Raw genomic sequence first — 27901 nt, forward strand, 5'->3', positions numbered from 1 at the left:
AAAGTTTGAAATTCGTAGAACGGATCATACCTGGGGGGCTGAATAGGCAGGATTAGCATAACAAGCTCACGAGTCCACCAAGGAGGTTACCGGTCAGCAGGTTCACCAAAGTCCCGAAACGCTGGGTTCTCCATCACATGTGGTAGGTTCCCTTTTTTTGCAAGCACAGAAGCAACAACTGTGGAGCACCCGTGTAACATCTTATAGCTGCCATAGAATTACTACTTATTACAATCGTATTACGGATCGTATTTTGTTTTTCCATCAGTTGAAATGGGCTGATTTGTTTGAAAGTTGACGGCGACAGGATAGCCACTATCCATGAAGATGATTTGTTATGATGAATCCGATCTGCTACCCCCGTGTGTCTGGGCGTAGGTCAGGCTGGGCTAAGCTGGGCGGGGGCCCCGCGTGCTGATGATGATGAATATATTTACTAGATAGAATGTTAGAGTACAAATACAGTTAAACATCCTGTCTAAGAGGAGCATTTCAAAAAAGCCAGCAGCTACATTTTCTTTTCGCTTCTCCGTGTCCAAAAAAGGAGAGTCCAGAAGCAGTTTAAGCAGGTAAAAATGGTCCTCATTTATTACAGAATACAACAAAATTACAATCAATAAAACTCGAGCATCTGGGTAAAACTATTCTGCCAAAGCAGTCAACACCTGGGCACCACCTGATTGCCTTATATACCTTAGAGGCCACAGCACCGCACAGTGCATGACACAGGAAACACATTCCACCAATTCCATTTGGCTCCTACAGACACATAATATGTACGAGCGTCCATTCCCGATGGTGGCCCGGGCTCGGCGGTGGGGTGGTCGTTGGGGGGGATTGGGATGTGATGGTGGGAGGGGGGGCGCCGTGGCGGCCTGCTGTACCCCATGCCGCTGCGCTGGCCTTGGTTCGTCGGCTCTGTTGGCAGTTTCCACTTCAGGACCCTGGGATCATGCTCTGGGTGCTTCTCGGGGGCCCATACTGCCCTTGTTGGGCCCGAGGTGACGGCGCTTTCCTTTGGTGGAGGTTTCATACATGCCAGGTCCACCACACCAGCACCAAATCAAAACTCAATAGGGGCGTTAACTCCTCCCCCTGTTCCCTGAGTAAGGGGAGGTTGCTGGGTTAGTGTCTGTGGCCCTCACTCTACTCTGGATAATGTTTCAGGAGATCTGAGGAAGAAGAGGCAGACTCTGCTCTCGATACTTTTGCAAATCTGTTGTTTAGAGATAATTCTTGGAATTATGGTGCTCGTTACTTCGTCAATTGTGCTAACATTTAGTCTTCAAACAGAGGAGCTCCAGTGTATCAGAATAAATTACATCTGCTGTACATACAATTCATTCACAAATGAACTTACAACATGCTTCCGTGGTTCAGTTAGGAGTTATTGTGTCAGGGTGAAGGACTCCAGGACAAAAGCCCTGCAGATGGGGCAGTGCTGAAAGTGAGACATACAGCTGTCACACACACAGGCATGTCTGCAGGGCAGCAGCACCCGGTTCACCGCCGCATTCTGACACACCACACAGTCCCTGCCCCTCCCATGAGACAAGTCCTCCTCTTCTTCTTCCTCCTCATCGTCCTCTAGTGCCAGACTCTGACGCTCTGTGCTGGCCCCACTGTGAGCGTCACCAGGTTGGATACTCCGCTCTGAGTTGGGGAAGCCGCACACCTCCAAACTGTCCGCTGACATGAAGAGAGGCTGCAGGAAACAGTTGCATGTTTCCTAAAAGCAGGTACTTTAAACTTGAAGGCTATACATATGACAAGCTGGTAATACCAGGGGGCCTCGTTTATAAGCCTGCATAATCTTTAGATCCATTCCCACTGCTGCTTCATTCAGCTCAGGCCCCCATATTGCTGCTCAGGTGGCCTTATTGAGGTCGTAGTCATGCGAATATGAATATTACAAAGAACATTCAATCTTTCAATTGATTTATTTTTCTGTAATTCTGTCCCATACTTGTTGCTGCATCCAGACCTTTACATAAATCTGTTTTCATGAAAACCATTGAAAGTTTTTTCCATTCAGAAATTAAGAAAAGCTAAAACCCAATCCATTTTTTTTATTCATACCTCTTACAGCCCTTTGCTGTGGGCTGTTCGGTCCCGGCAATGGCTCGCACAACAGGCAGCAAGTCAAAGTCAAACCTGCTGCAGGTGTTGGACTCCAAAAAGGCCGTCCTTTATCACCAGTTCTGTTTATAATCTTTATGGACAGAATTTGTAAGTGCAGTCAGGGGCCGGAGGGGGTCAGATTTGGGGAACAGAGGATCTCATCTCTGCTTTTTGGGGACGATTTTAGCCTCATCGAGCTGGACCTTTGGGGCAGTTTGCAGCTAAGTGTGAAGGGAATGGGATGAGGATCAGTACCTCCAAATCTGAGGCCATCAATAGGTCATTTAAGGCTGTCGTGGTGAAGAAGGATTTAATGGACAATCTACGTTCCCACTCTCACCTATGGTCATGAACTTTGGGTCATGACTGAAAGGACAAGATCCCAGATACAAGTGGTCGAACAGTTTCCTCCACAGGGTGGCTGGGCTTACTTTTAAAGATAGGGTGAGGAGCTCGGGCACCAGTGAGGAACTCTGAGTAGACCTGCTGGGGTGGGATGACCTAGGATACGTTGGAAAGATTATGTTTCTCAGCTGGCCAGAAAATTCCTCGTGATCCCCCTGGAAGAGCTAGCGGAGGTGTCTGAGGAGACAGAAGTCTGGGCATCCCTGCTCAGACTGTTGCCTCCGTGACCTAGCCCGGGATACGCAGTAGAAGATGGTTGGATGGATATACAGATTCAATTTTCCATCAATAAAAAAGCAGAAAATGAAACACTAACCATGATATATAATTAATGGGGGGTAAAATCAGTGTACTAGTTTCATGGGTGGTGGAGGAGTTAAAATCTTCCAGGGCGAGAACAGTCGGAAACATCAGGAAAGTGTGGACTGTCGAGGATGGTCTTGTCTTGGAAATTACAAAACCAAGAGATGAGCAAGGCCAGTGGAAGACAGTTTATAGTGCAGAAGGTCTGTGAGGCAGAAGACAATAAGCACATGAAACCAACAAACCTTACCGACCAAGGACAGTGGATGTTCAAATGTTCACTTTCCTGAAATGAACTATGAGTCCCTGACCAGTGAAGCTAACATTTCTCCTGAATACTGTGGCTGACCTCTGGCCAACTCCAAACAACCTAAAAATCTGGACCAGTCCTGCAAGAAGAAGCTTTTGCACTCTGAATCATATATTGAGATGTCCCAAAGCACAATAGAAAGACTTAAAGCCAGCCAACAGCAGGCATCGCCACCTGAAGTTGTCTATTTCCAAAAGCAGAGAGAGAAGTATGTCCAAGAACCTATCCCACATTTTAATAATAATAATAATAATGCATTGATTTTATATAGCACTTTTCTAGATACTCAAAGACGCTTTACATTGTATGCGCATTTTTCATTCACTCCATACTTGGACGAGGCTGCCCCAACCCGAGCCATCAGTCCCCCTGACCCCCACCGACATTCGTATTTACTCACTACATTCACTCAGGCAATGTGGGTGAAGCGTCTCGCCAACACTACTCATGTACTCATGTGCCCGAGCCGGGAATTGAACCACCAACCTCTCGATCATAGGACAACCCTCTCAACCACCTGCGCCACCAAGAGACCTGTCTACCTAGTGGAGGTGGAAATAGACTCACTCCAGCCAGATCTTCTCTCCAACAACATCCCTATAGTTGATCACAGTTTCCTGGGATCACAGACTAATTCTATCTCATCAGCTGAAGAAAGCCAAGTATCAGGACACGGTTGACGACGCCCTCACTAAAGTATGGCATGCAATTGCATCCCCAGATGTAGTTGGGTACTGTGACTTCTCAGCAATATCAGTGCAATGTCTTACAATATGTTGATTCAAGACCCACAGTTTTGAAGGAAGTCCCTCAGAAGACTGATCGCCGAGACAAGCTGCAGACAGTAGTGGCAGACAAAAGTACACAGTTGGAACTTCAAAAATCAAGCTCATGCAGAGCTCACCACAGCCCTGGACTGTGACTTGTAGCCCTATGTCACCAGTCGGAATAAAGAGTAGAGAACTTCGGTCAACTCTACTGTTTACTTCAAGTTGAAATGAGAGAATCCACTTCATATTAGATTTTATAAAGATACAGCCAGATTGTGGGGCAAATGAGTACAGCAGCAAATGAGGTGTGTCATGTGCATATGAAATAGCAGTGCAGCTGGAGTTACCTGCCAGAATAAGCTCACAGGCTTCGCTGCATAAGTTTGGTTTTCTGCATCATATATCCTTCAGATCACATTTGATCTTAAGTCTGTTTCATAAATGAGGCCCCGAGGTGTTAAATGGGAAACAGCACAAATTTACAAATCAAGATCAGTTCACCAATAACAACTCATTCATGAGAAATACTCCAAAGCTCTGCATCACAATGAAGCCTATTAGACAGACTCAAATGGAATCATGGTCTCGGGCTCCAAGAAGGAAGATGTGTGATCCTGTGTTTTTAGATTTAAAGTCTGGACCTCTTCTCCACCACATTGTTCCCTGTAATCTTGTCATTGGTGACCTTCTCCAGTTGAAGCCTATTGAGTTGGCTTTGTGTGACTCTGAGGGAAGAACCGTCTGCTTCCTCAGTCAACTTATTTCAGGAACACATGGCAGTGGATGGTGGCACGGTGGGGTAGCTATTCAGGTCACATCAAGAAGGTTCCAGGTTCGATTCCTGTCGGATAAAACCCAGAACCTTCTTGCTGTGAGGGGACAGTGCTATTCACTGCACCACGAGGTTGCCTCTATTTTAGGCTAAACTCCTTGGTTTTAATTTTGACTCTGTGTTAGATAATTATTTCATTTTCATTGTCACATAGTAGAGTCTTTAAAAATAGTGGACCCACGAGGGACTCTACAGAGGAATTTCCTTTGTCTGTGTTATCGTGGGGGGGGGGGGTGCCTATGCAAATAGCTAATAACCGCCTACTGAGGGACGGGATCGGCAAACATCATCGTACGTAGCTGCTGGACGGACGGTCCTCTCCCGATTGGTAAAGTGTCGACGTTTGTCTGCCTGATTAATTTTGTGTGTGTTTAATTATTTTTACACAGGGTGTTATAGAAAATACTCTGGCACTCGGACAGTGAACAAGCTGAGCTATATGAAAACTAGGGATGATAATTGATAAGATTTTTAGGATTCCAATTCCATATTCGATTCTTTATAGATTCTCTTTGTTCTCTTTTTTTCTCCAATGAGAATAACTGACAGGTCGATTAAGATCAACTTTGCTTTCTATCTTGTTTCAGAATTTTCCATTACATTACCAACATTGTTTTTTTTTTATAATAAAATAAATATTCTGCCGTACAATTGACAAAATAGAACAAATTATCGATAATATATGAGCTGGGCACTCAAAAATAAAACTACATCAGCAAGTGACTGATAAAATTAACTTGAGTCCAACGGAACCGCTCAATGTGCAACCATGAACTATTCACAGCCTGTGCTTTTCCAAGCATTAACGTCTCCTGTCCCGTCTCCAGCAATCAGCCCATCAGGCCTGTTTGGCCCGTGGGACTCCGGAGGCAGCAGACCGGTACCGACAGACCAAGCGGAGTGCAGCTACCGCGGTTGGAAGGAGTTTGATGAGGCAATGGAAAACGACTTCCGGGCAGCTTCGAAGAGGTTCTGGACCACGATCCGGCGTCTCAGGAGGGGGAAGCAGTGCACGGTCATGCCCACACTGTGCATGGTGGGGATGGTGCGCTGCTGACCTCGACTCAAGACGTTATAGATCGGTGGAGGCACTACTTCAAAGACCTCCTCAATCCCACCAACATGCCTTCCGGTGAGGAAGAAGGGCCTGGGAGCTCTGGAGTGGGCTCTTCCATCTCTGGGTCTGAGGTTGCCGAGGTAGTTAAAAAGCTCCTCGGTGGCAGGACCCCGTGGGTGGATGAGATCCGCCCAGAGTTCCTTAAGGCTCTGGATGTTGTAGGGCTGTCATGGTTGACACGACTCTGCAACATTGCATGGACATCGGGGGCAGTACCTTTGGATTGGCAGACCGGGGTGGTGGTCTCTCTTTACAAGAAGGGGGACCGGAGGGTGTGTTTCAACTATGGAGGGATCATAAACCCCAGCCCAGAAGGAGCACTCTCCAGTACCCCCTCCAAGGACTCCAAAAAGGGTGGATACTCTGAACTGCTGTTTGGACCATAGGCACAAACTACAGTCAGGATCCGTCCCCCAAACCAAAGGCGGAGGGAGGCTACCCTCTTGTTTATCGGGGTAAAATCCAACATACAGGCAATGAGCTTGGGGGGCAATAATTATTGCCCTGCGCCTTTCACCAGTGGAAACTCCAGAGTGGAAGAGAGTCCAACCCCTCTCAAGAAGGGTGGTTCCGGAGCCCTTGCTGTGTGTCGAGGTGAGGCCAACTATATCCAGTCGGAACTTCTCAACCTCGCACACCAGCTCAGGCTCCTTCCCCGCCAGAGAGGTGACGTTCTACATCCCTAGAGCTAGTTTCTGGAGCCGAGGGTCGGACCGCCAAGGTCCCCGCCTTCGGCTGCCGCCCAGCTCACAAAGCACCCACCCCTTTGGCCCCTCCTATGGGTAATTAGGCCATAGGAGGGACCCATAAAGCCCAGAAAAAAGATTAACAAAAGTCTTTAAACAAGCTTTTCTGGGGCTGGAGAATAGAGTAACTGGATTTACAATAATTTAAATGGGAAAAACATTTTCAGTTCACGAACGTTTCAGGTTGCGATTTCAGTGAAAGAATGGATTAAATTTGTAAACCAAGGTTCCACTACATTGAGGGTCCATATTCAGTGTTCTTTAAGTCATTGCACTTTTACAGCCAACAATAACAGAATCTGGAGCGAGTCCTTGGGCGTTAGTGCAGCATGCTTGAACATACCTTTAACTCATACATATCCCCTTGCGAGGTGAGGAGGTACTGAAAAAGAATCCTTGCAGAAAGCCTGTATTTTTCATCAGGAACATGAATCACGATCACATTGGCAACCTGAAAGATGAACAATAACATCAGGCAAACATTTAAAATGCAAACATTGCAGCCTTCCTCTGATCTATAGTGTGCCGTACCCAAGACACCTGCAAATAAATCAATTTGTTTTGTTCTTTTGTCCAAGGATCCTGCCTATTGAAGGTAAGGTTTTCCTTGCCTCCATTGTCAAAGTGCTTGCTCTTGTGGGTCAAGTTGGGTTCTGTCTTTCCCTGCTAATCCTCTAAAGTGCCTTGGGATAACTTTCTGTTGTGATCTGGCACTATATAAATAAAATAAAATTGAATTGAATGGAACCACTGGGAAAACTTCTCCCAGATCCCGGTGGAGGCTGGGGAAAGTGAGTCCGAGTGGACCATGCCCTACACTGCCATTGTTGAAGCAACTGCTCGGAGCTTTTCATGTGGTAACTTTAGCCCCTCCCACATAGATCGTCTTGTAGGTGGTGCTGGGGACTTGATGCGCACAACGCTTGAATCCATTGCCCCCTTAAAAATTAAAAAACTAAAACCAAAAAGGAAAGCTCCGTGGTTCAATTCTGAAATTAGACTGTTAAAGCAAACATCCAGAAGACTGGAGAGAATATGGCGCTCCGTGCTTATTTTATTAGATCTCAGTGCAGCCTTTGATACAACAGATCATCAGATTCTGTTACAATTCAATTCAGTTCAGTTTTATTTATGTAGCGCCAGATCACAACATAAAGTCATCTCAAGGCACTTTACAGGATTAGCAGGGAAAGACCTGCAGGGAAACACGGAACCCAACTTGACCCACAAGAGCAACGGAGGCAAGGACTTCCCTTTAACGGGCAGAAACCTTGGACAGAACCTAGGCTTATGGTGGACGGCCATCTGTCTGGCCGGCTGGGTTGAGAGAGAGAGAGAGAGAGAGAGAGAGAGAGAGAGGCAGGTCACAGACGAGTCAAAAACAAGGAGATGGATAGGGAAGAGATAGCGAGACAGAGCAGGAGCAGACAAAAACAAAATGCTAATGCTAGCGATATGGACATCAGCGGTGAGGGACACAGGTCCAGGTTCTGCAGCACCACGGACAGAAGGACCTGAAAGAGAAAGAGGGACAAACAGAGGGAGAGAGAGAACAAGACTACAGGAAGAGAGAGAGAGATTACTGACATATATTTATAACATGAATAACCAGATAAAGGGGGAGGAGCTTAGTGTGTCATGATGTTAAGCCACCAATGCTGCCTAATGACAGCAGATTGAGGCTGGAACAATCAGTTGGTGTTAGAGGATCTGCATTGAACTGGTTTAGATCATATTTATCTGATGTTGTATATTCTTCCCTTAGGTAACATTATTAAGAAACATAGCATACATTTCCACTGCTATGCAGACGATACTCAATTGTACCTGTCAGTTCAGCCAGACAAAGTCGATCAGTCGGTTAGACTTCAGACGTGCCTTAAGGACATTAACTCCTGGATGACCGAGAACTTCCTGTTATTAAATCTAAATAAAACTGAGGTTCTGGTTCTTGGGCCAAAGCATCTCAGAAATGTTTGTTCTAGTGTTGTAGTTGAACTAGACGGCGTCTCAGTGTCCACCAGCACCACGTCCAGGAATCTGGGGGTAATCTTTGATCAGGACCTGTCCTTTCAGTCCCAGATAAAGCACATTTCAAGGACTGCGTTCTTTCACCTTCAGTATATTTCAAAGGTCAGGCACCTACTAACCCGAAAAGATGCAGAAAAAATAGTCCATGCTTTTGTGACTTCCAGACTGGACTACTGCAACTCCTTACTGTCCGGCTGCCCAAAAAGGTCTATTAAACATCTCCAGCTAATCCAGAATGTAGCAGCTCGTGTTTTGACGGGAACCAGACAGAGAGAACACATTTCCCCTGTTCTGGCGTCTCTGCATTGGCTTCCTGTTAGGGAACAAATTGAATACGAGATCCTTCCACTCACTTTTAAAGCCCTCAACAGCCAGGCCCCTCCTTTCCTTACAGCAAGGGTCAGAAACCTATGGCTCGGGAGCCAGATGTGGCTCTTTTGATGGCTGCATCTGGCTCACTGACGAATGTTTAATGTTACACTCCTTTGCGTTAGCGAAAGCCAGTTCGCTATGAGGCAGCGATCAGAGGATGTCCGGCTTATATACGGCATTCTGCTCACTGGGAAAGGGAAGCCGGCGATTGATAGCGGGTCGATCTGCGTTCAAAAACATTGTCAAAGCAGTATTTTCAGTGGGAAAGTTGCAAACATACATGTCGTTGTGTCTATCTATCTATTTATCTATCTATCAATCGCCTAGGCAACGCAGATGAGACAGAGACACTGTTCAAGTGGGGTTGCTGTACTTTGCTGTCAAAAATAGTGGTCAATGTGCAGAAGGGTCCGTCCAACGGCCGGTTGTGAGATCAGGAAGTAAGTAAACTTCCCTCATTTTAATCGTGTTGTCAGCTTGCTAATTTCAGAAACTCTTTGGAGAAGATGGCTGAAAGAAAAAAAGACGAGAATCGTACTCCTCCCTCTCACTCTGATTATTCACGTCAGAAATACACGCGAGTAATCTCTCTCCCTCTGTTTGTCCCTCTTTCTGTCTCTGTCTGCAGGTCCTTCTGTCCGTGGTGCTGCAGAACTTGGAGCTGTGGCCCTCAACACTGAAGTCCATATCGCTGGCATTAGCATTTATAGCCTTGTTTTTGTTTGCTCCTGCTGTCTTGCTATCACTTCCCTATACATCTCCTTGTTTTTGACTCTCCTCCGACCTGCCATTCTCTCTCTCTCTCTCTCTCTCTCTCTCTCTCTCTCTCAACCCAGCCGGTTAGACAGATGGCCGTCCACCATGAGCCTAGGTTCTGTCCAAGGTTTCTGCCTGTTAAAGGGAGGTTTATCCTTGCCTCCGTTGCCAAAGTGCTTGCTCTTGTGGGTCAAGTTGGGTTCTGTCCTTCCCTGCAGGTCTTTCCCTGCTAATCCTGTAAAGTGCCTTGAGATGACTTTCTGTTGTGATCTGGTGCTATAGAAATAAAACTGAATTGAATTGAGCTGTGGTCGTCTGAGTCTCTGCTGCCTGCCGCAGAGGAAACCCCTGAACCCGGTGTTGAAGTCCGGATGTAAGGCATGCGTCAAGCTGAAGAAGTGGTCTTATCGAGTCTTGTTATGAGAGGAAGCTGACAGGTACCAGCAAGCCAAGCGGCCCGGGTGATTATGGAGGTAAAAACTTGGGCATTGAAGGAGTTTGCAGAGGCCATGCGGAGAACTATCGGTCAGATTAAAATAAATTTGGCAAAAACCGCCTGGGGCCTCAGGAAGGGAAAGCAGTGCTTCTGATCTCAACTGTGGAAATTGCCAGCTGGTGGAAAGAATACTTCCAAGGGTCTCCTCAATCCCATTACCATGTCTTCTATGGAGGAAGCAGAGGCAGAGGTCTCAGAGGTGGACTCATCGATCACCCAGGCTGAAGTCACTGAGTTGGTAGTCAAGATCCTCTGTGGCAGGCCACAGGGGGTGGATTAGATTCACCCTGGCATCTTAAGTCTCTGATTGTGCAGGGACGTCTCTGTAATTTCACATGCCGGTCGGGGACAGTGCATCTGGACTGGCAGACGGGGATGGTGGTTTCCTTTCCCTTGTATGCCAGGTTAGATTGTAAAAAGGGAGAGAAGGATCTGTCCAGGGTGGCCAGACAGAGAGACAGAGATGGGAAGGATGTTCAGCATGTTAGAGTGATGACCAGGAAGTGTTGTGGACCGGGAAGTGCCAAATATTGGTGAATGTGAGGTTAGAAAGGCGATGAAGAGGATGAACAATGGGAAGGCAGTTGGATGACATACCTGTGCAGGTGTGGAAGTGTCTAGGAGAGGAAGCTGTAGAGTTTTTAACGGGTTGTTGAATACAATCCTAGAGGAAGAAGATGAAGAGGAACGGAGGAGAAGAGTTCTGGTGTTCTTCAAGAAGAAGGGAGACAAACAGAGTTGTAGAAACTACAGAGGATAAAGCTGATGAGATACGATGAGGTTATGGAGAAGGTGTTTGAGGCTAGACCAGTGGTTCTTAACCTTGTTGGTGGTACCGTACCCCACCAGTTTCATTTGCGCATTCACCGAACCCTTCTTTAGTGAAAAAATATATATGGTTTTTTTTTTTTTTTCAAATTAAAGACATAGGTATATGAGAACAAAACGAACACAGTGCATGAACTCACTAGAAATTACATCCCGGCCAATCAGAGTGATTCTGCTGTTACCTGAGAGACAGTTCAGGTGCGTGGCTTCACCTCGGTGCCGCTCTCATGTCATGTTCACGGCAAAGTCTGCTCCTTTTCTTCGTTTTTATGTCCGGCATCCTCAAAGGATTGCTCACAAAGATATGTTGTAACAAATGGTATTAAACATTCCAGGGCTTTCTTAGCAATAATAATTCCCCATCTCCGTGTAGCTTCAAAATGTTTTCCTTCATTTTTGCCGGTGCGAGACGAGAGCCGCTCAACTTGGCATTGGCCTGGAAAGCTTATTGTATTTAGTTTTTCTTTAATGTTTCGTATTGACTTGTCATGCAGTATCCTCCTGGGACCCAGCCCGCCAGTTAGCATGTCCTCTGTAATGGACAAATGTCCACCACAGAGGACATGCTAACTGGCTGGGTCTCAGGAGGATATCGTTCAATAAATGTTTTTTTCTTAATCATGCCGATAGGACGCTGACTCCCATCACCTTCCGTGATGCACGTGAATCCATGTTGTACATATTTGCCAGACAACTTTCTTTTTTTGCTCGACATGGTTAGTCTGGTGTTGTGAGATGCGTCTCGCTGCTGTGTTGGGATGGGGGGCTCATTGTGTGAATAGAAAGCCTTTATTGTCCTTGCATAGTGGCTACACAATGACATTAGGAGCGCTGCTCCGTCTGGCGTTTGGTAACAACATAAAATTCACTGCAAGTGCGCGCGCTGAGGTGTGCGCTCTCCCGAGAGAGAGAGTGAAGCGCGGAGCGGAGATAGAGGTATCGAGGAAAAGGGAATTTCCTCGAAAAGTGGAGTAAAACAGCTTCATCTATTCAGCAGGTCTGGCTTTAGCATTGCTGCACTTTAGCTTCGTTCACCAGCGTGAAGTAAGGGAGTAACCCCGGAGGAGAGGAGCGATAGTCTGGATTAAAATCACACGACGCACGACCAGGACAGTCAGGCATTGAATACTGAGCGCACTAAATTCCCTGCAGCCAGTGACGGCCAAGAGGGGCGTGTCATCACGAATTTACACGAGTCGGGTGTGTCTTGACCTCCACGGCGGAGGCTCCATCGAACCCCTGGGGTTCGATCAAACCCCAGTTAAGAACCACTGGGCTAGACTAAGTACAGAAGTGAGTATTTGTGAGCAGCAGTATGGCTTTATGCTGATGAAGAGTACCACAGACACAACGTTAGCGTTGAGGCTAGCAATGGAGAAGAACAGGAAGCTCCTCTGAATATGATGTTTGCAGATGACATTGTGATCTGCAGGTAGAGGAGAATCTAGAGAAGTGGAGGTCTGCTCTAGAAAAGAGAGGGATGAAGGAGAGCAGCAGTAAAACAGAGTACATGTGTGTACATGAGAAGGTACCAGGGGGGACAGTGAAGCTACAAGGAAGAGACGTAAAGAAGGGAGAGGACTTCAGGTACCTCGGGTCAACAGAGCAGAGTGATGGAGAGAATGTGGAAAGGAGGTGAAGAATCGTGTGCAGGCAGGCTGGAACGGGGGAGGAGAGTATCAGGTGTGCTCTGTGATAGGACGAAGGGACAGGTCTACAAGACAGTGGTGAGGACAGCCATGATGGACGGCTTAGAGACAGTGGTGAGGACAGCCATGATGGACGGCTGAGAGACAGTGGTGAGGACAGCCATGATGGACGGCTTAGAGACAGTGGTGAGGACAGCCATGATGGACGGCTTAGAGACAGTGGTGAGGACAGCCATGATGGACGGCTTAGAGACAGTGGTGAGGACAGCCATGATGGACGGCTGAGAGACAGTGGTGAGGACAGCCATGATGGACGGCTTAGAGACAGTGGTGAGGACAGCCATGATGGACGGCTTAGAGACAGTGGTGAGGACAGACATGATGGACGGCTTAGAGACAGTGGTGAGGACAGCATGATGGACGGCTCAGAGACAGTGGTGAGGACAGCCATGATGGACGGCTTAGAGACAGTGGTGAGGACAGCCATGATGGACGGCTTAGAGACAGTGGTGAGGACAGCCATGATGGACGGCTTAGAGACAGTGGTGAGGACAGCCATGATGGACGGCTTAGAGACAGTGGTGAGGACAGACATGATGGACGGCTTGGAGACAGTGGTGAGGACAGCCATGATGGACGGCTTAGAGACAGTGGTGAGGACAGCCATGATGGACGGCTTAGAGACAGTGGTGAGGACAGACATGATGGACGGCTTAGAGACAGTGGTGAGGACAGCCATGATGGACGGCTTAGAGACAGTGGTGAGGACAGACATGATGGACGGCTTAAAGACAGTGGTGAGGACAGACATGATGGACGGCTTAGAGACAGTGGAGAGGACAGCCATGATGGACGGCTTAGAGACAGTGGTGAGGACAGCCATGATGGACGGCTTAGAGACAGTGGTGAGGACAGACATGATGGACGGCTTAGAGACAGTGGTGAGGACAGCCATGATGGACGGCTTAGAGACAGGAGGCGGAGCTAGAAGGGGAGGAGATGAAGATGCTGAGGTTCTCCTTGGGAGTGACCAGGTTGGACAGGATTAGAAATGAGACAATGAGAGGGACAGTGAAGGTTAGACATTTTGGAGACAAGGTCAGAGAGACCAGACTTTGATGGTTTGGACATGTCCAGAGGAGAGACAGGGACTATATCGGTAGAAGGATGCTGAGGATGGAACTGCCAGGGAACAGGACTAGAGGACGACCCAGGAGAAGAGACATGGACGTAGTGAGGAAGGACATGAGAGTGGCTGGTGTTGGGGAGGACGATGCAAAGGACAGGGCTAGAGGACAACCCAGGAGAAGAGACATGGACGTAGTGAGGGAGGACATGAGAGTGGCTGGTGTTGGGGAGGACGATGCAAAGGACAGGGTGAAGTGGAGAAGGTTGATTTGCTGTTGTGACCCCTCACAGGACAAGAAGAAAGTAAAGTAGTAGTAGTAGTCTTGATTTACCGGATATGTGATTAGATACTATATACAGTAAATAATACTGCCAGTGCAAATTGTCTTTATCTGAGATGGACTCACGAAGTTAAAATGATCTCGAGCTTTTGCTTTTGCCAGCGTCAGCACAGCTACAAGAGGGTAGCTGTCCCTTGGAAATGGGCCAAAGTCCGTCATCTCTTCTTCAGCAGGAATCTGTGCACGACATTCCTCTCTGGTTTCACTGCCAATACTGAGATAAAGGGGTCAAAGTTGCAAACATTAAGAAAAAAAATAGGCATCTCCGTAAAATGAAATTAGTGGCTGCTATTACTGATGACATTTTACAGCTTTAGAAATGGTTGCAATTTAGGTTTATGTTAAAGGAGACATATTCCGAAAATAAACTCACTTTTCACATGTTTCTACACTATTTTTGTGTTTTGGGTCATTTCCAACCCAAAAACAGCTAAAATAAACCATCCAGTCAATCCTGCGTAGTTTGTGTGGTTCTGTAATCAAGTATTGAATCTCAAGCAGTAAATGTGCGTGAACTCTCCCGGTGTCTGCACCAGAAAGGTGCGATACAAGCAATCCACAAACTCACAGAAATGATCATCTCTGTACGATGATGAGATTATACTAACAGTTATTGTGCTTCTGTAAATTATATTCCTACATTACTGGCGATGGTGGTTGAGCGGGTCGTCCTATGATCGAGGTGTTGGCGGTGATGACTAATATATTTATTAGATAGAATGTTAGAGCAGTACAAGTACGGTCAAACATCCTGTCTAAGAGGAGCATTTCTAAAAAGCCCTGGCTGTCTTGTTTCCGTTGAAAGTCCTTAGTACATAAATCATCGACATTTAACAATACCAATAAAATAAAAATAAATTACTCCACAGATGCAAAATAACAATAAATTAAAAAGACACACAATATGTACCACATAGGTGGATTGATCCGGAGAGAGTCGTGATGACTATCTCCGTTTCTGTCCCCCTAAAAGGTGTATTTTTAGGGCCGTTTTGAAGGAGGCCAAAGAGGTGCATGTTTTGAGGGCAGGAGTCAAACAGTTCCACCCTTAGGGGGCAGTATTGTAGAAAGATGATTTACCCATGTTGGTCCTATAGGAGGGGGTAATCAGGTTGTTGTTTGAGCTCCCTCTAGTGTTGTGGCTGTGGGTGTCACTAAATCTGTGGAGGTGTTTATTACCCTCGCCGAAGAGGAGTATTGCAATTGGGTGCGTTTGTCTGTTTGTTTGTTTGTTTGTCTGTCTGTCTGTCCGAGCGCATAACTCAAAAACGAGTAACCCAATCAACTTGAAATTTTTACACAAGCAAGGTTCTGTCCGTGGCTCAGTCCTCCCCGAGAATGGCGTTGATCCGGATCTGGATCCAGATTCTAGAATTATTTTTACATCTGGAATTGTGCTGTGCTGTACTTTAAGAGGGAGGGACACGAATGGCGTGACGGGAAAAAGAGTCCAGAAGGAGTCTTGTAGTACGTTCCGGAGCAGCAAGCTAGAGCAGGTTTGGCCCCTCTGATCCGGAAGCCCTGTTTACTGTCTCACAAGATCCAATAGTCTATTGGAGGCGGGGTCTGCAATCTCTGATTGTCGTTTTCTAGTTTAACCCTGTGTTCTACCCTGAGCCATTTTAGGCTAGCAAAATGTCCAGGAAGAAGGTGGGTCATGGGCCCCAGATTGAGGAGTAGCCGAATCAGTTTGTTTTGGGAGGTTTGGAGCCTGGTTTCCAGGGACATTTTGATGTTTGAATACCAGGAGGTGCTAGCATAGTCAAAGAGGGGCTGAACGAGGCTCCAGCAAGAGTCCGGAGAGCATGATTCTGCCCAAAAATCTCATTCTCCTTTTTTGATCACCTTAGTTGCCATGCTATCACCAGACAGGTATTTGTCAAGATTCGGTTCAATTCCCAGCTCCACCACGTGTTTGCTGTCATTGTGTTCTTGGGCAAGACACTTCACCCACATTGCCTGTATGAATGTAGTGAGCGTGTGAATGCCGGTGGTGGTCAGGGGGGCTGATGGTGCAAATTGGCAGCCTCGCTCTGTCAGTCTGCTCCAGGGCAGCCGTGGCTACAATAGTAGCTTCACTCCAGTATGGAGTGAATGAATAATGCACAATATCAAGCCTCTTTGGGTGCCTTGAAAAGCGCTATAAAATCAATGCATTATCATTATTAGTTTTGGAATCATTTGTAAAACTGTAAAATGACTCAATTTTGTTCTTTTGCAATCAGCAGTTTACTCAAATGTTATTTCTGTGTGTGTTTCAGTCCTGTAAAAGATACCGGAAGCTCTGACAGTAGCGGCAGTGGGGGCGGAGTACCTCCAGGAAATGCTGCAAGGGGCTCAGCCTCAAGCAGCGCTGGTGTGTCTGTAGAGCTCGTTGCAAGCTACTGACTTCACAGCCCCAGAAACAACTCAGGACACAAGGTTCCAGGCAGCCAACCTTCAAGGGCACGCCATCTGCAAGAGAGTAATCAATGCCATCTGCAAGAGAGTAATCAATGCCATCTGCAAGAGAGTAATCAATACGATCTGCAAGAGTAATCAATACCATCTGCAAGAGAGTAATCAATACCATCTGCAAGAGAGTAATCAATTTCATCTGCAAGAGAGTAATCAATATCATCTGCAAGAGAGTAATCAATACCATCTGCAAGAGTAATCAATACCATCTGCAAGAGAGTAATCAATACCATCTGCAAGAGAGTAATCAATACGATCTGCAAGAGTAATCAATACCATCTGCAAGAGAGTAATCAATACCATCTGCAAGAGAGTAATCAATATCATCTGCAAGAGAGTAATCAATACGATCTGCAAGAGTAATCAATATCATCTGCAAGAGAGTAATCAATACGATCTGCAAGAGTAATCAATACCATCTGCAAGAGAGTAATCAATACGATCTGCAAGAGTAATCAATACCATCTGCAAGAGAGTAATCAATACCATCTGCAAGAGTAATCAATACCATCTGCAAGAGAGTAATCAATACCATCTGCAAGAGAGTAATCAATACGATCCGCAAGAGTAATCAATACCATCTGCAAGAGAGTAATCAATTTCATCTGCAAGAGAGTAATCAATATCATCTGCAAGAGAGTAATCAATACCATCTGCAAGAGAGTAATCAATACGATCTGCAAGAGTAATCAATACCATCTGCAAGAGAGTAATCAATACCATCTGCAAGAGTAATCAATACCATCTGCAAGAGAGTAATCAATACCATCTGCAAGAGAGTAATCAATACGATCTGCAAGAGAGTAATCAATACGATCTGCAAGAGAGTAAGAGCAGGTTGTGGTTTATTGGTGATTTAATCCCATGGCTGTGATGGTGATGATGATGATGATGGTGATGGTGATGATGATGATGATGGTGGTGATGATGATGGTGATGATGGGTTTCTATTTGGCACTGGAACAAACACAATCTGCCTCCGTTTAAATTAATGAACACACAGAACTGAGTCAGAATTTCCGCTTGACGTGAAGCCATGTCTCAGCTAACAGGTCAACAGGTCAACAGGTCAACAGGCCGCACCGCCACGCTTTGGTCGGCTGTTACTGTACTTGCTGGATGGAAACAGGCTGTAATTTTCCTGAGGACGCTGTTCTCACCCGTGACAGACGCCGGCCCGGCGCCGATCTCCAAGGCGAAAGGATTGGCCACTCGAACCATCTGCTTCTCAGGGGCGGGGGGGACGGACTCGGCCTCATCAGAGCTACGGAGGATCACTGGGACATCAAAGCCAAACCTGCAAGACAAAAGCAGGGCGCCAAGTGTGCAGACTGATCTACGTCAATAGTTACCTTGATTGTGTGACACAAACGATTCAGAGGTGAAGAAGCAGGAAACCTGCTGGAAGCCCCTCCTCCTCCGTGGGACTTCCCTGATCCCATTGGGGTTAGAGCAGAGACCTCTACAGCGATGGTGAGACGTCCAGACGACCTGTGCACCAGTCCTTTCCTCACTCACCAGGACTTGCTGGAAGTTTTAGGAAGCTTTTTTTCTGACACTGTGTTCCAGTGACATTTTTGACCTGCACAGGTGCATCTAAAAATACTTCATATCATGGTGAAGTTCAATGTTTTCGTCAGCTCCTTCAGAAAGTGTGTACATTCTAGATTTATGCAACGTTTACTCTTCTTATTGGTGAGTTTCACACGGAGCATCGAGAGCCTCCACGCACAGGAAGCGGGCAACAAGCGTCTCATTCCCAGATTCCCAGAGTCAAGCCACTCCTGAAGCAGAAGCACCACCAGAACCACCTCAGAGGGAAGGAGACAAAGAACTGGACCACAGCTCAGTGATCCAAAACCCTGTTCCAGATTCAAGGCCTTAAACAAGGCCGTTACACCTGGCAGCACAATCAAGTCCTGAAGTGTCTGGCAGCTGCACTGGAGAATAGAAGAATGGTCGTCAATGCCCTGCCCCCCCTTTCCTCCCATCTTACATCATTAGGACATTTTGTCCATGAAGGGGAAAAACAACAAAAAAGATGTATTCCAAAATCAGAGGTAGGACAGATGGGAGCAGCACGGGACTGGAAGCTCCTTGTTGATCTGGAGCAGAGACTCTGTTTTCCAGTGGAGATCACCACAACCAACCTCAGGCCAGATCTTGTGTTGTGGTCTACCTCAATTCGAAGTGTTTACATCATAGAGCTCACAGTGCCATGGGAGGATAATATAGGCGAGGCCTTTGAGCGGAAGAAGCTTCGGTATGCTGAGCTGGCAGCGGATGCTGAACAACGGGGCTGGAAGACCACAGTCCTCCCTGTAGAAGTGGGCTGCAGAGGCTTTGTAGGCAGGACTGCTACTAGTCTCCTCAGGGGCATGGGAATCCGGGGCCAGGCCCAATGGCAAATCATCAAAGCCCTGTCCAGTGCTGCTGAACGAGCAAGCCAGTGGCTCTGGATCAGGAGAAGAGACAACAGCTGGGCCCCAAAATGACAGAGACAACATCAGGGGGTATAGAAGGGGGTAAGGCAGAGGGGGGCACACCCGGGACGCCAGGTGTTGCTGCTGAACCCTCTTGAGGTGTCGTGGGCCTGTTCAGTGAAACACCTATGATGGAGGGTGCCCACCTGATGACCCCAATGAAACCCTTAGCCCCTTCTATCCTGCCCTGTGATGACTATAATCCCTACCCATTTATCAAGGTAAAAAAGGATTGTAACATCCAGTCCCATTCCGGTATGCAGTCAGACAAGTTTGGCTCAGGGATGAGGATGCCCCTGCCGTGCAGAGTCCAGTGCACTTTGGGTGATAACACCATATCCTGTGTTTGTAAAACTGATCATCTGGATAAACCAGTGACTGCTGGGAAAGATCAGCTGGCAACTAGGGAAAGACCTTGTGACAGCTTGGAAAGACTGCAGACAGGAGGGAAAGACCCCGCCGGGCCTGCCACAGGCTAGCTCCCTGTGGTAGGAGGGGTATGGCACTGTAGTGCACATATCCCACCCAATATTGGCTACGAAAAATCGAAATAAGAAAATACCCCTAGAATCTGCGAGAGCGGGGGCGGAAGATGATTCAATGGCAGACCACACGGTAATTGACCCTGGAACGAACTCGACAATGAACATGATGATCAGCACTTTACCTGAGAAAACAACATCAACTCCAGGAAAAACGCTCCAGAGTTGCATTTGTGGCTGGGCAAAGGTTACATCTGCTGCAGGCCTAAAGATACATCAAGGCAGGAAAAAATGTTTGAAGAAAGTGGCGCAGGGATCTCGCATCGACCACTACTTCTTAAGAAGCAAGTCGAGTCAGTCAAGTGAAGTTCAGCGGCAGGACGTAAACCATATTCCGCAGGACATCAATCCCCCTGTCCAAGAGGAGGAGGAATCAAGCACAGCAGAGTACCATGAGCCTAGCATACAACATCATGCAACAGAAACGAAGACCCAGGAGCAGAAGTCACCCATTAACTGGCCAAAATCCTGTGACAAAAAGGTATGGGAAACAGTCAACACAGACCTCATATTGCTGTTGGAGCAGCTTCGTGGAAATGCAGTGAAGAAACTGGATAGAATGGGAGAGCTCATTTACAACTATGGAGCTGAACGCTTCGGAGCTGCAAGCAAAAGGAAGAAAACACCATCCATCCCTATTCAATCCAGGAAACAGCAGGAAATAATTCAACCGGTCAAAGAAAGAAGGCAGCTGAAGAAACAGTGGAGGAAAACCACAGAGGAAGAGAAGGAGGGCATAAACGTGCTGCAGGCAGAAATTAAGAACCGGCTATCAGTACTGAGAAGAGCTGAAAACCTGAGAAAGAGGCGTAGAAAGAAGGAATGGGCAAGAGCTAACTTCTTCAAATACCCTTTCAAGTTTGTAAAGGGTCTGTTCACGAAGGAGAAAAATGGAAACCTCCAAACAACAAGGGAAGACCTCGAAGCCCACCTATCACAAATATACTCCGACAGCCGCCGACATGAACAGGTCTCACTACCACATGACATGCCACCGTTACATCCTCCAAAACATCAGCTAGACGTCAGCCCTCCCAAGTGGAGTGAAGTAGAAAGAACTGTACGCCGAGAAAGAGCAGCATCCTCCCCCGGGATCAACGGGGTGCCATACAAACTCTATAAGTATGCACCAGATGTCCTGCGTTTCCTATGGCGACTGATGAGGCTGGTATGGCTGAAGCAGACGATACCAACAGCCTGGCGAAGGGCAGGGAGCATCCTGATCCCAAAGGAAAAGGACTCTACTGATATTAGCCAGTTCCGCCAAATCAGTCTCCTGAATGTAGAGGGTAAAATCTTCTTCAGTGTAGTGGCTCACAGGCTGACTAACTATCTGGAAGTGAACAACTTCATTGACACATCTGTGCAGAAAGCGGGGATGCCAGGCTTTCCCGGGTGCATGGAGCACCTGAGCATGATATGGCACCAAGTCCAGGCTGCAAAAAGGGATGGAAGAGACCTCCATGTTGTTTTCCTTGATTTGGCCAATGCCTTTGGCTCGGTTCCACACAACATCTTATGGTCGGCATTTAGCTATTTTCAAGTTCCAGATGCTATCACTGCCCTCGTCAGGGCCTACTTCCGAGACGTGCAGATATGCCTGTCAACAGCAGAGTACACCACGGCTTGGCAGCATCTGGAGGTGGGCATCATGGCAGGATGCACCATTTCCCCACTTGTCTTCACCATGGCCATGGAAGTCATTATCCGTGCATCTCGATGGGTGGTGGGAGGAGAGCGGCTAAAACCAGGCTTGCGCCTCCCTCCCATTAGGGCATACATGGATGATATGACCACTCTAACCTCAACCATTCCATGCACAAGACGGCTGCTGAAGAAGTTGCAGGAGAACATCGAATGGGCCCGGATGAGGTTTAAACCGAGCAAGTCCAGGAGCTTATCTGTGGTGAAAGGGAAGCTATCGGACCAGCGCTTTAACATCGGCGAGGAGCCCATACCAACTGTGTTAGAGAAGCCAATCAAGAGCCTCGGGCGTTGGTACGATGCAACCCTTAAGGATATGGTTCAAGTGGAGCAGCTTAGACGGGATGCCATCAGCGGTCTTCAGAGCATTGACAGGACCATGCTCCCTGGCAGGCTAAAACTTTGGTGTCTTCAGTTTGGTCTCATACCTCGGCTGATGTGGCCTCTGACCATTTATGAGGTACCGTGCTTGAAGGTTGAGAAGCTGGAGAGGGTCATCAGCTCTTTTGCCAGGAAATGGCTTGGGCTTCCCAGGTGCCTTACCAACATAGCACTGTATGGTAGAGGCATCCTGGAGCTTCCTCTATGTAGCCTCACAGAGGAATACAAGAGCAGCAAAGTCAGGCTGGAGATGATGCTGACAGATTCTCGAGACCCCTGTGTAGCTCAAACCGCTCCTGCAATTGCAACTGGGAGGAAGTGGACTCCAACTGTAGCTATACACCAGGCTAAATCAGCCCTTAAGCACCGGGATATTGTCGGCCACGTGCAAATGGGAAGAGGAGGCATTGGCCTAGAGGAGGGTAAACCATCCTGGTGCAAGGCATCTCCAGCTCAGCGATGTGGGCTGGTGGTCGAGGAGGTTCGCCGAGAGGAGCAGGCTGCAAGGTGTGCAAAGGCTGTCTCACAAGGAAAGCAAGGTCAATGGATGTGTTGGGAAGATGTCGAGAAGCGCAAGCTCTCTTGGAGAGAGATGTGGGACATGGAAGCTTATCGAACCAGCTTCATCCTGCAAGCGACATATGATGTGCTACCATCACCACAGAACCTCAACCAATGGTACGGAGAAGATCCTACATGCCCCCTCTGTCCATCTCCAGCAAACTTGAAGCACATTCTAGTGGGCTGCAAGACAAGCCTTACACAAGGCCGTTACACCTGGTGGCACAATCAAGTCCTGAAGTGTCTGGCAGCTGCACTGGAGAATAGAAGAATGGTCGTCAATGCCCTGCCCCCCCTTTCCTCCCATCTTACATCATTAGAACATTTTGTCCGTGAAGGGGAGAAACAAAAGAGATGTATTCCAAAATCAGAGGTAGGACAGATGGGAGCAGCACGGGACTGGAAGCTCCTTGTTGATCTGGAGCAGAGACTCTGCTTTCCAGTGGAGATCACCACAACCAACCTCAGGCCAGATCTTGTGTTGTGGTCCACCTCAATTCGAAGTGTTTGCATCATAGAGCTCACAGTGCCATGGGAGGATAATATAGGCGAGGCCTTTGAGCGGAAGAAGCTTCGGTATGCTGAGCTGGCAGCGGATGCTGAACAACGGGGCTGGAAGACCACAGTCCTCCCTGTAGAAGTGGGCTGCAGAGGCTTTGTAGGCAGGACTGCTACTAGTCTCCTCAGGGGCATGGGAATCCGGGGCCAGGCCCAACGGCAAATCATCAAAGCCCTGTCCAGTGCTGCTGAACGAGCAAGCCAGTGGCTCTGGATCAGGAGAAGAGACAACAGCTGGGCCCCAAAATGACAGAGACAACATCAGGGGGTATAGAAGGGGGTAAGGCAGAGGGGGGCACACCCGGGACGCCAGGTGTTGCTGCTGAACCCTCTTGAGGTGTCGTGGGCCTGTTCAGTGAAACACCTATGATGGAGGGTGCCCACCTGATGACCCCAATGAAACCCTTAGCCCCTTCTATCCTGCCCTGTGATGACTATAATCCCTACGCATTTATCAAGGTAAAAAAAGGATTGTAACATCCAGTCCCATTCCGGTATGCAGTCAGACAAGTTTGGCTCAGGGATGAGGATGCCCCTGCCGTGCAGAGTCCAGTGCACTTTGGGTAATAACACCATATCCTGTGTTTGTAAAACCAAGACCATTTCATTTGGAAATCCAGAGAACCCAAGATGGTGATGGTTTGGGCTCCACGCTGCTGCCGGTGCTGGTGCCGGTGCCGGTCCACTGGGTGTTATCAAGTCCAAAGTCTACCGGGAGAGTTCAGAGCCTCTCGTGTTATGGAGGTGACTTCCTTCTATCATCTGCCCACAGTGACAACACATGTCTGATTTTTATGCAAGTCACAATTATCAAAATAGCAAAAATAACTCTGAATGAATTATACGCAAATGTCAGTCAGAATTATGGTGAACATTTACATTACTGTGTGTTTTCTCTCTAAGATCATGAAGACGAGGCGTTAACTGGTCTTTTAATATTATTTATTCGGAGCTTGCTGCATCTCCTGTGTACAGCGCTATCGTCCTGGCAACCACCAAGCTCTCTCCTCACCGGTTGGTACTGCGCGTGCTCCACCCCTGTGGCATGCTGGGTAATGGAGTTCTTAAACTACTAACAACACACTGTGCTGTTTACATTTTTTGAGATTCACCTGTAATTTCAAATAAGGTCTGCAGATTGATGAACGAAGCGTTCAGGTTCGGATGACTTGATGAATTCTCAGCTGCTGCTGTTTTGTGATGTGTGTACTTGTATGTATTTTGTATTTTGTCATTACTGTTACATGTAGCACGACTTCACGGAGAAACATTCCTAGTCTGTGAACCCTCACTGACAATAAACACATCTTTTTTCACTCAACTTTTGCAACTAACATTTTATCAGCGATATATTTACGTATGTTTTACAACGTTGTCTTGCAATATTTTGTTGTATTTATTTACGTAAATCTAGAAATTAAATTGGGAATTAAAAAAAACCCATCTCAAAATGTAATCAGCACCTATTTTAACTCGCAAACCCTTCATGGCTGAATGTAAGCAGCTCCGATCAAAAACACCAGAACCCTCCGATCACAAACACCAGAACCCTCCGATCTGAAACAGCAGAACCCTCCGATCACAAACACCAGAACCCTCCGATCACAAACACCAGAACCCTCCGATCACAAACACCAGAACCCTCCGATCAAAAACACCAGAACCCTCCGATCACAAACACCAGAACCCTCCGATCAAAAACACCAGAACCCTCCGATCACAAACACCAGAACCCTCCGATCACAAACACCAGAACCCTCCGATCAAAAACACCAGAACCCTCCGATCACAAACACCAGAACCCTCCGATCACAAACACCAGAACCCTCCGATCACAAACACCAGAACCCTCCGATCAAAAACACCAGAACCCTCCGATCTGAAACAGCAGAACCCTCCGATCACAAACACCAGAACCCTCCGATCACAAACAGCAGAACCCTCCGATCTGAAACAGCAGAACCCTCCGATCACAAACACCAGAACCCTCCGATCACAAACACCAGAACCCCCCGATCTGAAACAGCAGAACCCTCCAATCACAAACACCGGAACCCTCCGATCACAAACACCAGAACCCTCCGATCACAGACACCAGAACCCTCCGATCACAAACACCAGAACCCTCCGATCACAAACACCAGAACCCTCCGATCACAAACACCAGAACCCTCCGATCACAAACACCAGAACCCTCCGATCTGAAACACCAGAACCCTCCGATCACAAACACCAGAACCCTCCGATCACAAACACCAGAACCCTCCGATCACAAACACCAGAACCCTCCGATCTGAAACGCCAGAACCCTCCGATCACAAACGCCAGAACCCTCCGATCACAAACACCAGAACCCTCCGATCACAAACACCAGAACCCTCCAATCACAAACACCAGTACCCTCCGATCACAAACACCAGAACCCTCCGATCACAAACACCAGAACCTTCCGATCAAAAACACCAGAACCCTCCGATCACAAACACCAGAACCCTCCGATCAAAAACACCAGAACCCTCCGATCACAAACACCAGAACCCTCCGATCAAAAACACCAGAACCATCCGATCACAAACACCAGAACCCTCCGATCAAAAACACCAGAACCCTCCAATCACAAACACCAGAACCCTCCGATCACAAACACCAGAACCATCCGATCACAAACACCAGAACCATCCGATCACAAACACCAGAACCATCCGATCACAAACACCAGAACCCTCCGATCTAAAACACCAGAACCCTCCGATCAAAAACACCAGAACCCTCCGATCAAAAACACCAGAACCCTCCGATCAAAAACACCAGAACCCTCCGATCACAAACACCAGAACCCTCCGATCACAAACACCAGAACCCTCCGATCTGAAACAGCAGAACCCTCCGATCACAAACAGCAGAACCCTCCGATCACAAACACCAGAACCCTCCGATCACAAACACCAGAACCCTCCGATCACAAACACCAGAACCCTCCGATCTGAAACACCAGAACCCTCCGATCTGAAACACCAGAACCCTCCGATCACAAACACCAGAACCCTCCGATCACAAACAGCAGAACCCTCCAATCACAAACAGCAGAACCCTCCAATCACAAACACCAGAACCCTCCGATCACAGACACCAGAACCCTCCGATCACAAACACCAGAACCCTCCGATCACAAACACCAGAACCCTCCGATCACAAACACCAGAACCCTCCGATCACAAACACCAGAACCCTCCGATCACAAACACCAGAACCCTCCGATCACAAACACCAGAACCCTCCGATCACAAACACCAGAACCCTCCGATCTGAAACACCAGAACCCTCCGATCTGAAACACCACAACCCTCCGATCACAAACACCAGAACCCTCCGATCACAAACACCAGAACCCTCCGATCACAAACACCAGAACCCTCCAATCACAAACACCAGAACCCTCCGATCACAAACACCAGAACCCTCCGATCACAAACACCAGAACCCTCCGATCACAAACACCAGAACCCTCCGATCACAAACACCAGAACCCTCCGATCACAAACACCAGAACCCTCCGATCACAAACACCAGAACCCTCCGATCTGAAACAGCAGAACCCTCCGATCACAAACACCAGAACCCTCCGATCACAAACACCAGAACCCTCCGATCACAAACACCAGAACCCTCCGATCACAAACACCAGAACCCTCTGATCAAAAACACCAGAACCCTCTGATCAAAAACACCAGAACCCTCTGATCAAAAACACCAGAACCCTCCGATCAAAAACACCAGAACCCTCCGATCAAAAACACCAGACCCCTCCAATCACAAACACCAGAACCCTCCGATCACAAACACCAGAACCATCCGATCTGAAACAGCAGAACCCTCCGATCACAAACACCAGAACCCTCAGATCACAAACACCAGAACCCTCCGATCACAAACACCAGAACCCTCCGGTCACAAACACCAGAACCCTCCGATCACAAACACCAGAACCCTCCGATCAAAAACACCAGAACCCTCCGATCACAAACACCAGAACCCTCCGATCACAAACACCAGAACCCTCCGATCACAAACACCAGAACCCTCCAATCTGAAACACCAGAACCCTCCGATCACAAACACCAGAACCCTCCGATCAAAAACACCAGAACCCTCCGATCACAAACACCAGAACCCTCCGATCACAAACACCAGAACCCTCCGGTCACAAACACCAGAACCCTCCGATCACAAACACCAGAACCCTCCGATCACAAACACCAGTTGTTGTTGTTTTCCTTTTCCCATGGTGGAACCCTACGGTTCTACTTCATTCCTCCTGGCCGCCAGAGGCGGAGCTTACTGGACTTTCGTCCCTTCACATACGCAGTTCGAGAATTTATGACAACAGTCATACTTGACATCCGGGTGACTCACGTGAAACCACGTGACTTCGGAAGCGCAGTCCCTGAAAACGTCTCGCGGGTCACCCGAGACTCATAGAACCGTATTTACATCCGCTGATGGTTCACTAGTTTCTCATAGTGAATATAAACCAGCTTCTTGACCTGAACTCTGGGAATGAGATGCAGTGTTTTCGCTAGAAACATATGGTGATACTTTGATACATGCGGAAGTATTCAGGACAACGCTAGCATCGGCTAGCATCGGCTATCACTTACCAACCGAGTACAATGGCGGCGGTAACCACAAAGCACAAGGACACGAGGCTGACGGAGAACAGCGGGGAGTACTCGAACAAGGTGACCAGGAAGCCCGCTGCCATGTCAGGCCGAAGCTGATCACCGTCCCAGAACGACTTCCTCAGCGGCCGCTCCGTTTCCTTTGCCCTACCTTAGCGCAATACCGCCGCCAATTGGCCTGGATGAGAAACGGGGAAAGTCAAAAGTACAACAATGAATACAATCTGTATACATTCTTTCTTCCTGAATGACTGAGTATGGTGATTTCCCTTCAGTACAGTCTGCTCATTTTCCCCTTGTGGTATTTCCTGCTTCATGTAACTTGTGGCTG

General features: G+C 47.7%; 1 protein-coding gene across 2 annotated transcripts; it reads right to left on the reverse strand.

Annotated features, from left to right (window-relative positions):
- Window positions 1–571: 571 nt before the first annotated feature.
- cgrrf1 (cell growth regulator with ring finger domain 1) lies at window positions 572–27793 on the reverse strand. Of its 2 annotated transcripts, XM_068753778.1 has the most exons (6): window positions 27550–27793; window positions 17823–17959; window positions 16482–16659; window positions 14272–14419; window positions 6948–7055; window positions 572–1705 (listed from the first exon to the last, which is right to left on the reverse strand). In XM_068753778.1, exons 1-6 carry the CDS (start codon window positions 27651–27653, stop codon window positions 1388–1390), a joined length of 993 nt encoding a protein of 330 aa, XP_068609879.1. In that variant the 5' UTR covers window positions 27654–27793; the 3' UTR covers window positions 572–1387. The 2 variants fall into 2 exon arrangements, with proteins under 2 accessions (XP_068609879.1, XP_068609880.1); XM_068753779.1 differs by lacking the exon at window positions 14272–14419 and having other exon boundaries at window positions 16520–16659.
- Window positions 27794–27901: the final 108 nt, after the last annotated feature.

Source organism: Brachionichthys hirsutus, chromosome 20 (assembly GCF_040956055.1).
Source record: "Brachionichthys hirsutus isolate HB-005 chromosome 20, CSIRO-AGI_Bhir_v1, whole genome shotgun sequence".
Classification (NCBI taxonomy): domain Eukaryota; kingdom Metazoa; phylum Chordata; class Actinopteri; order Lophiiformes; family Brachionichthyidae; genus Brachionichthys; species Brachionichthys hirsutus.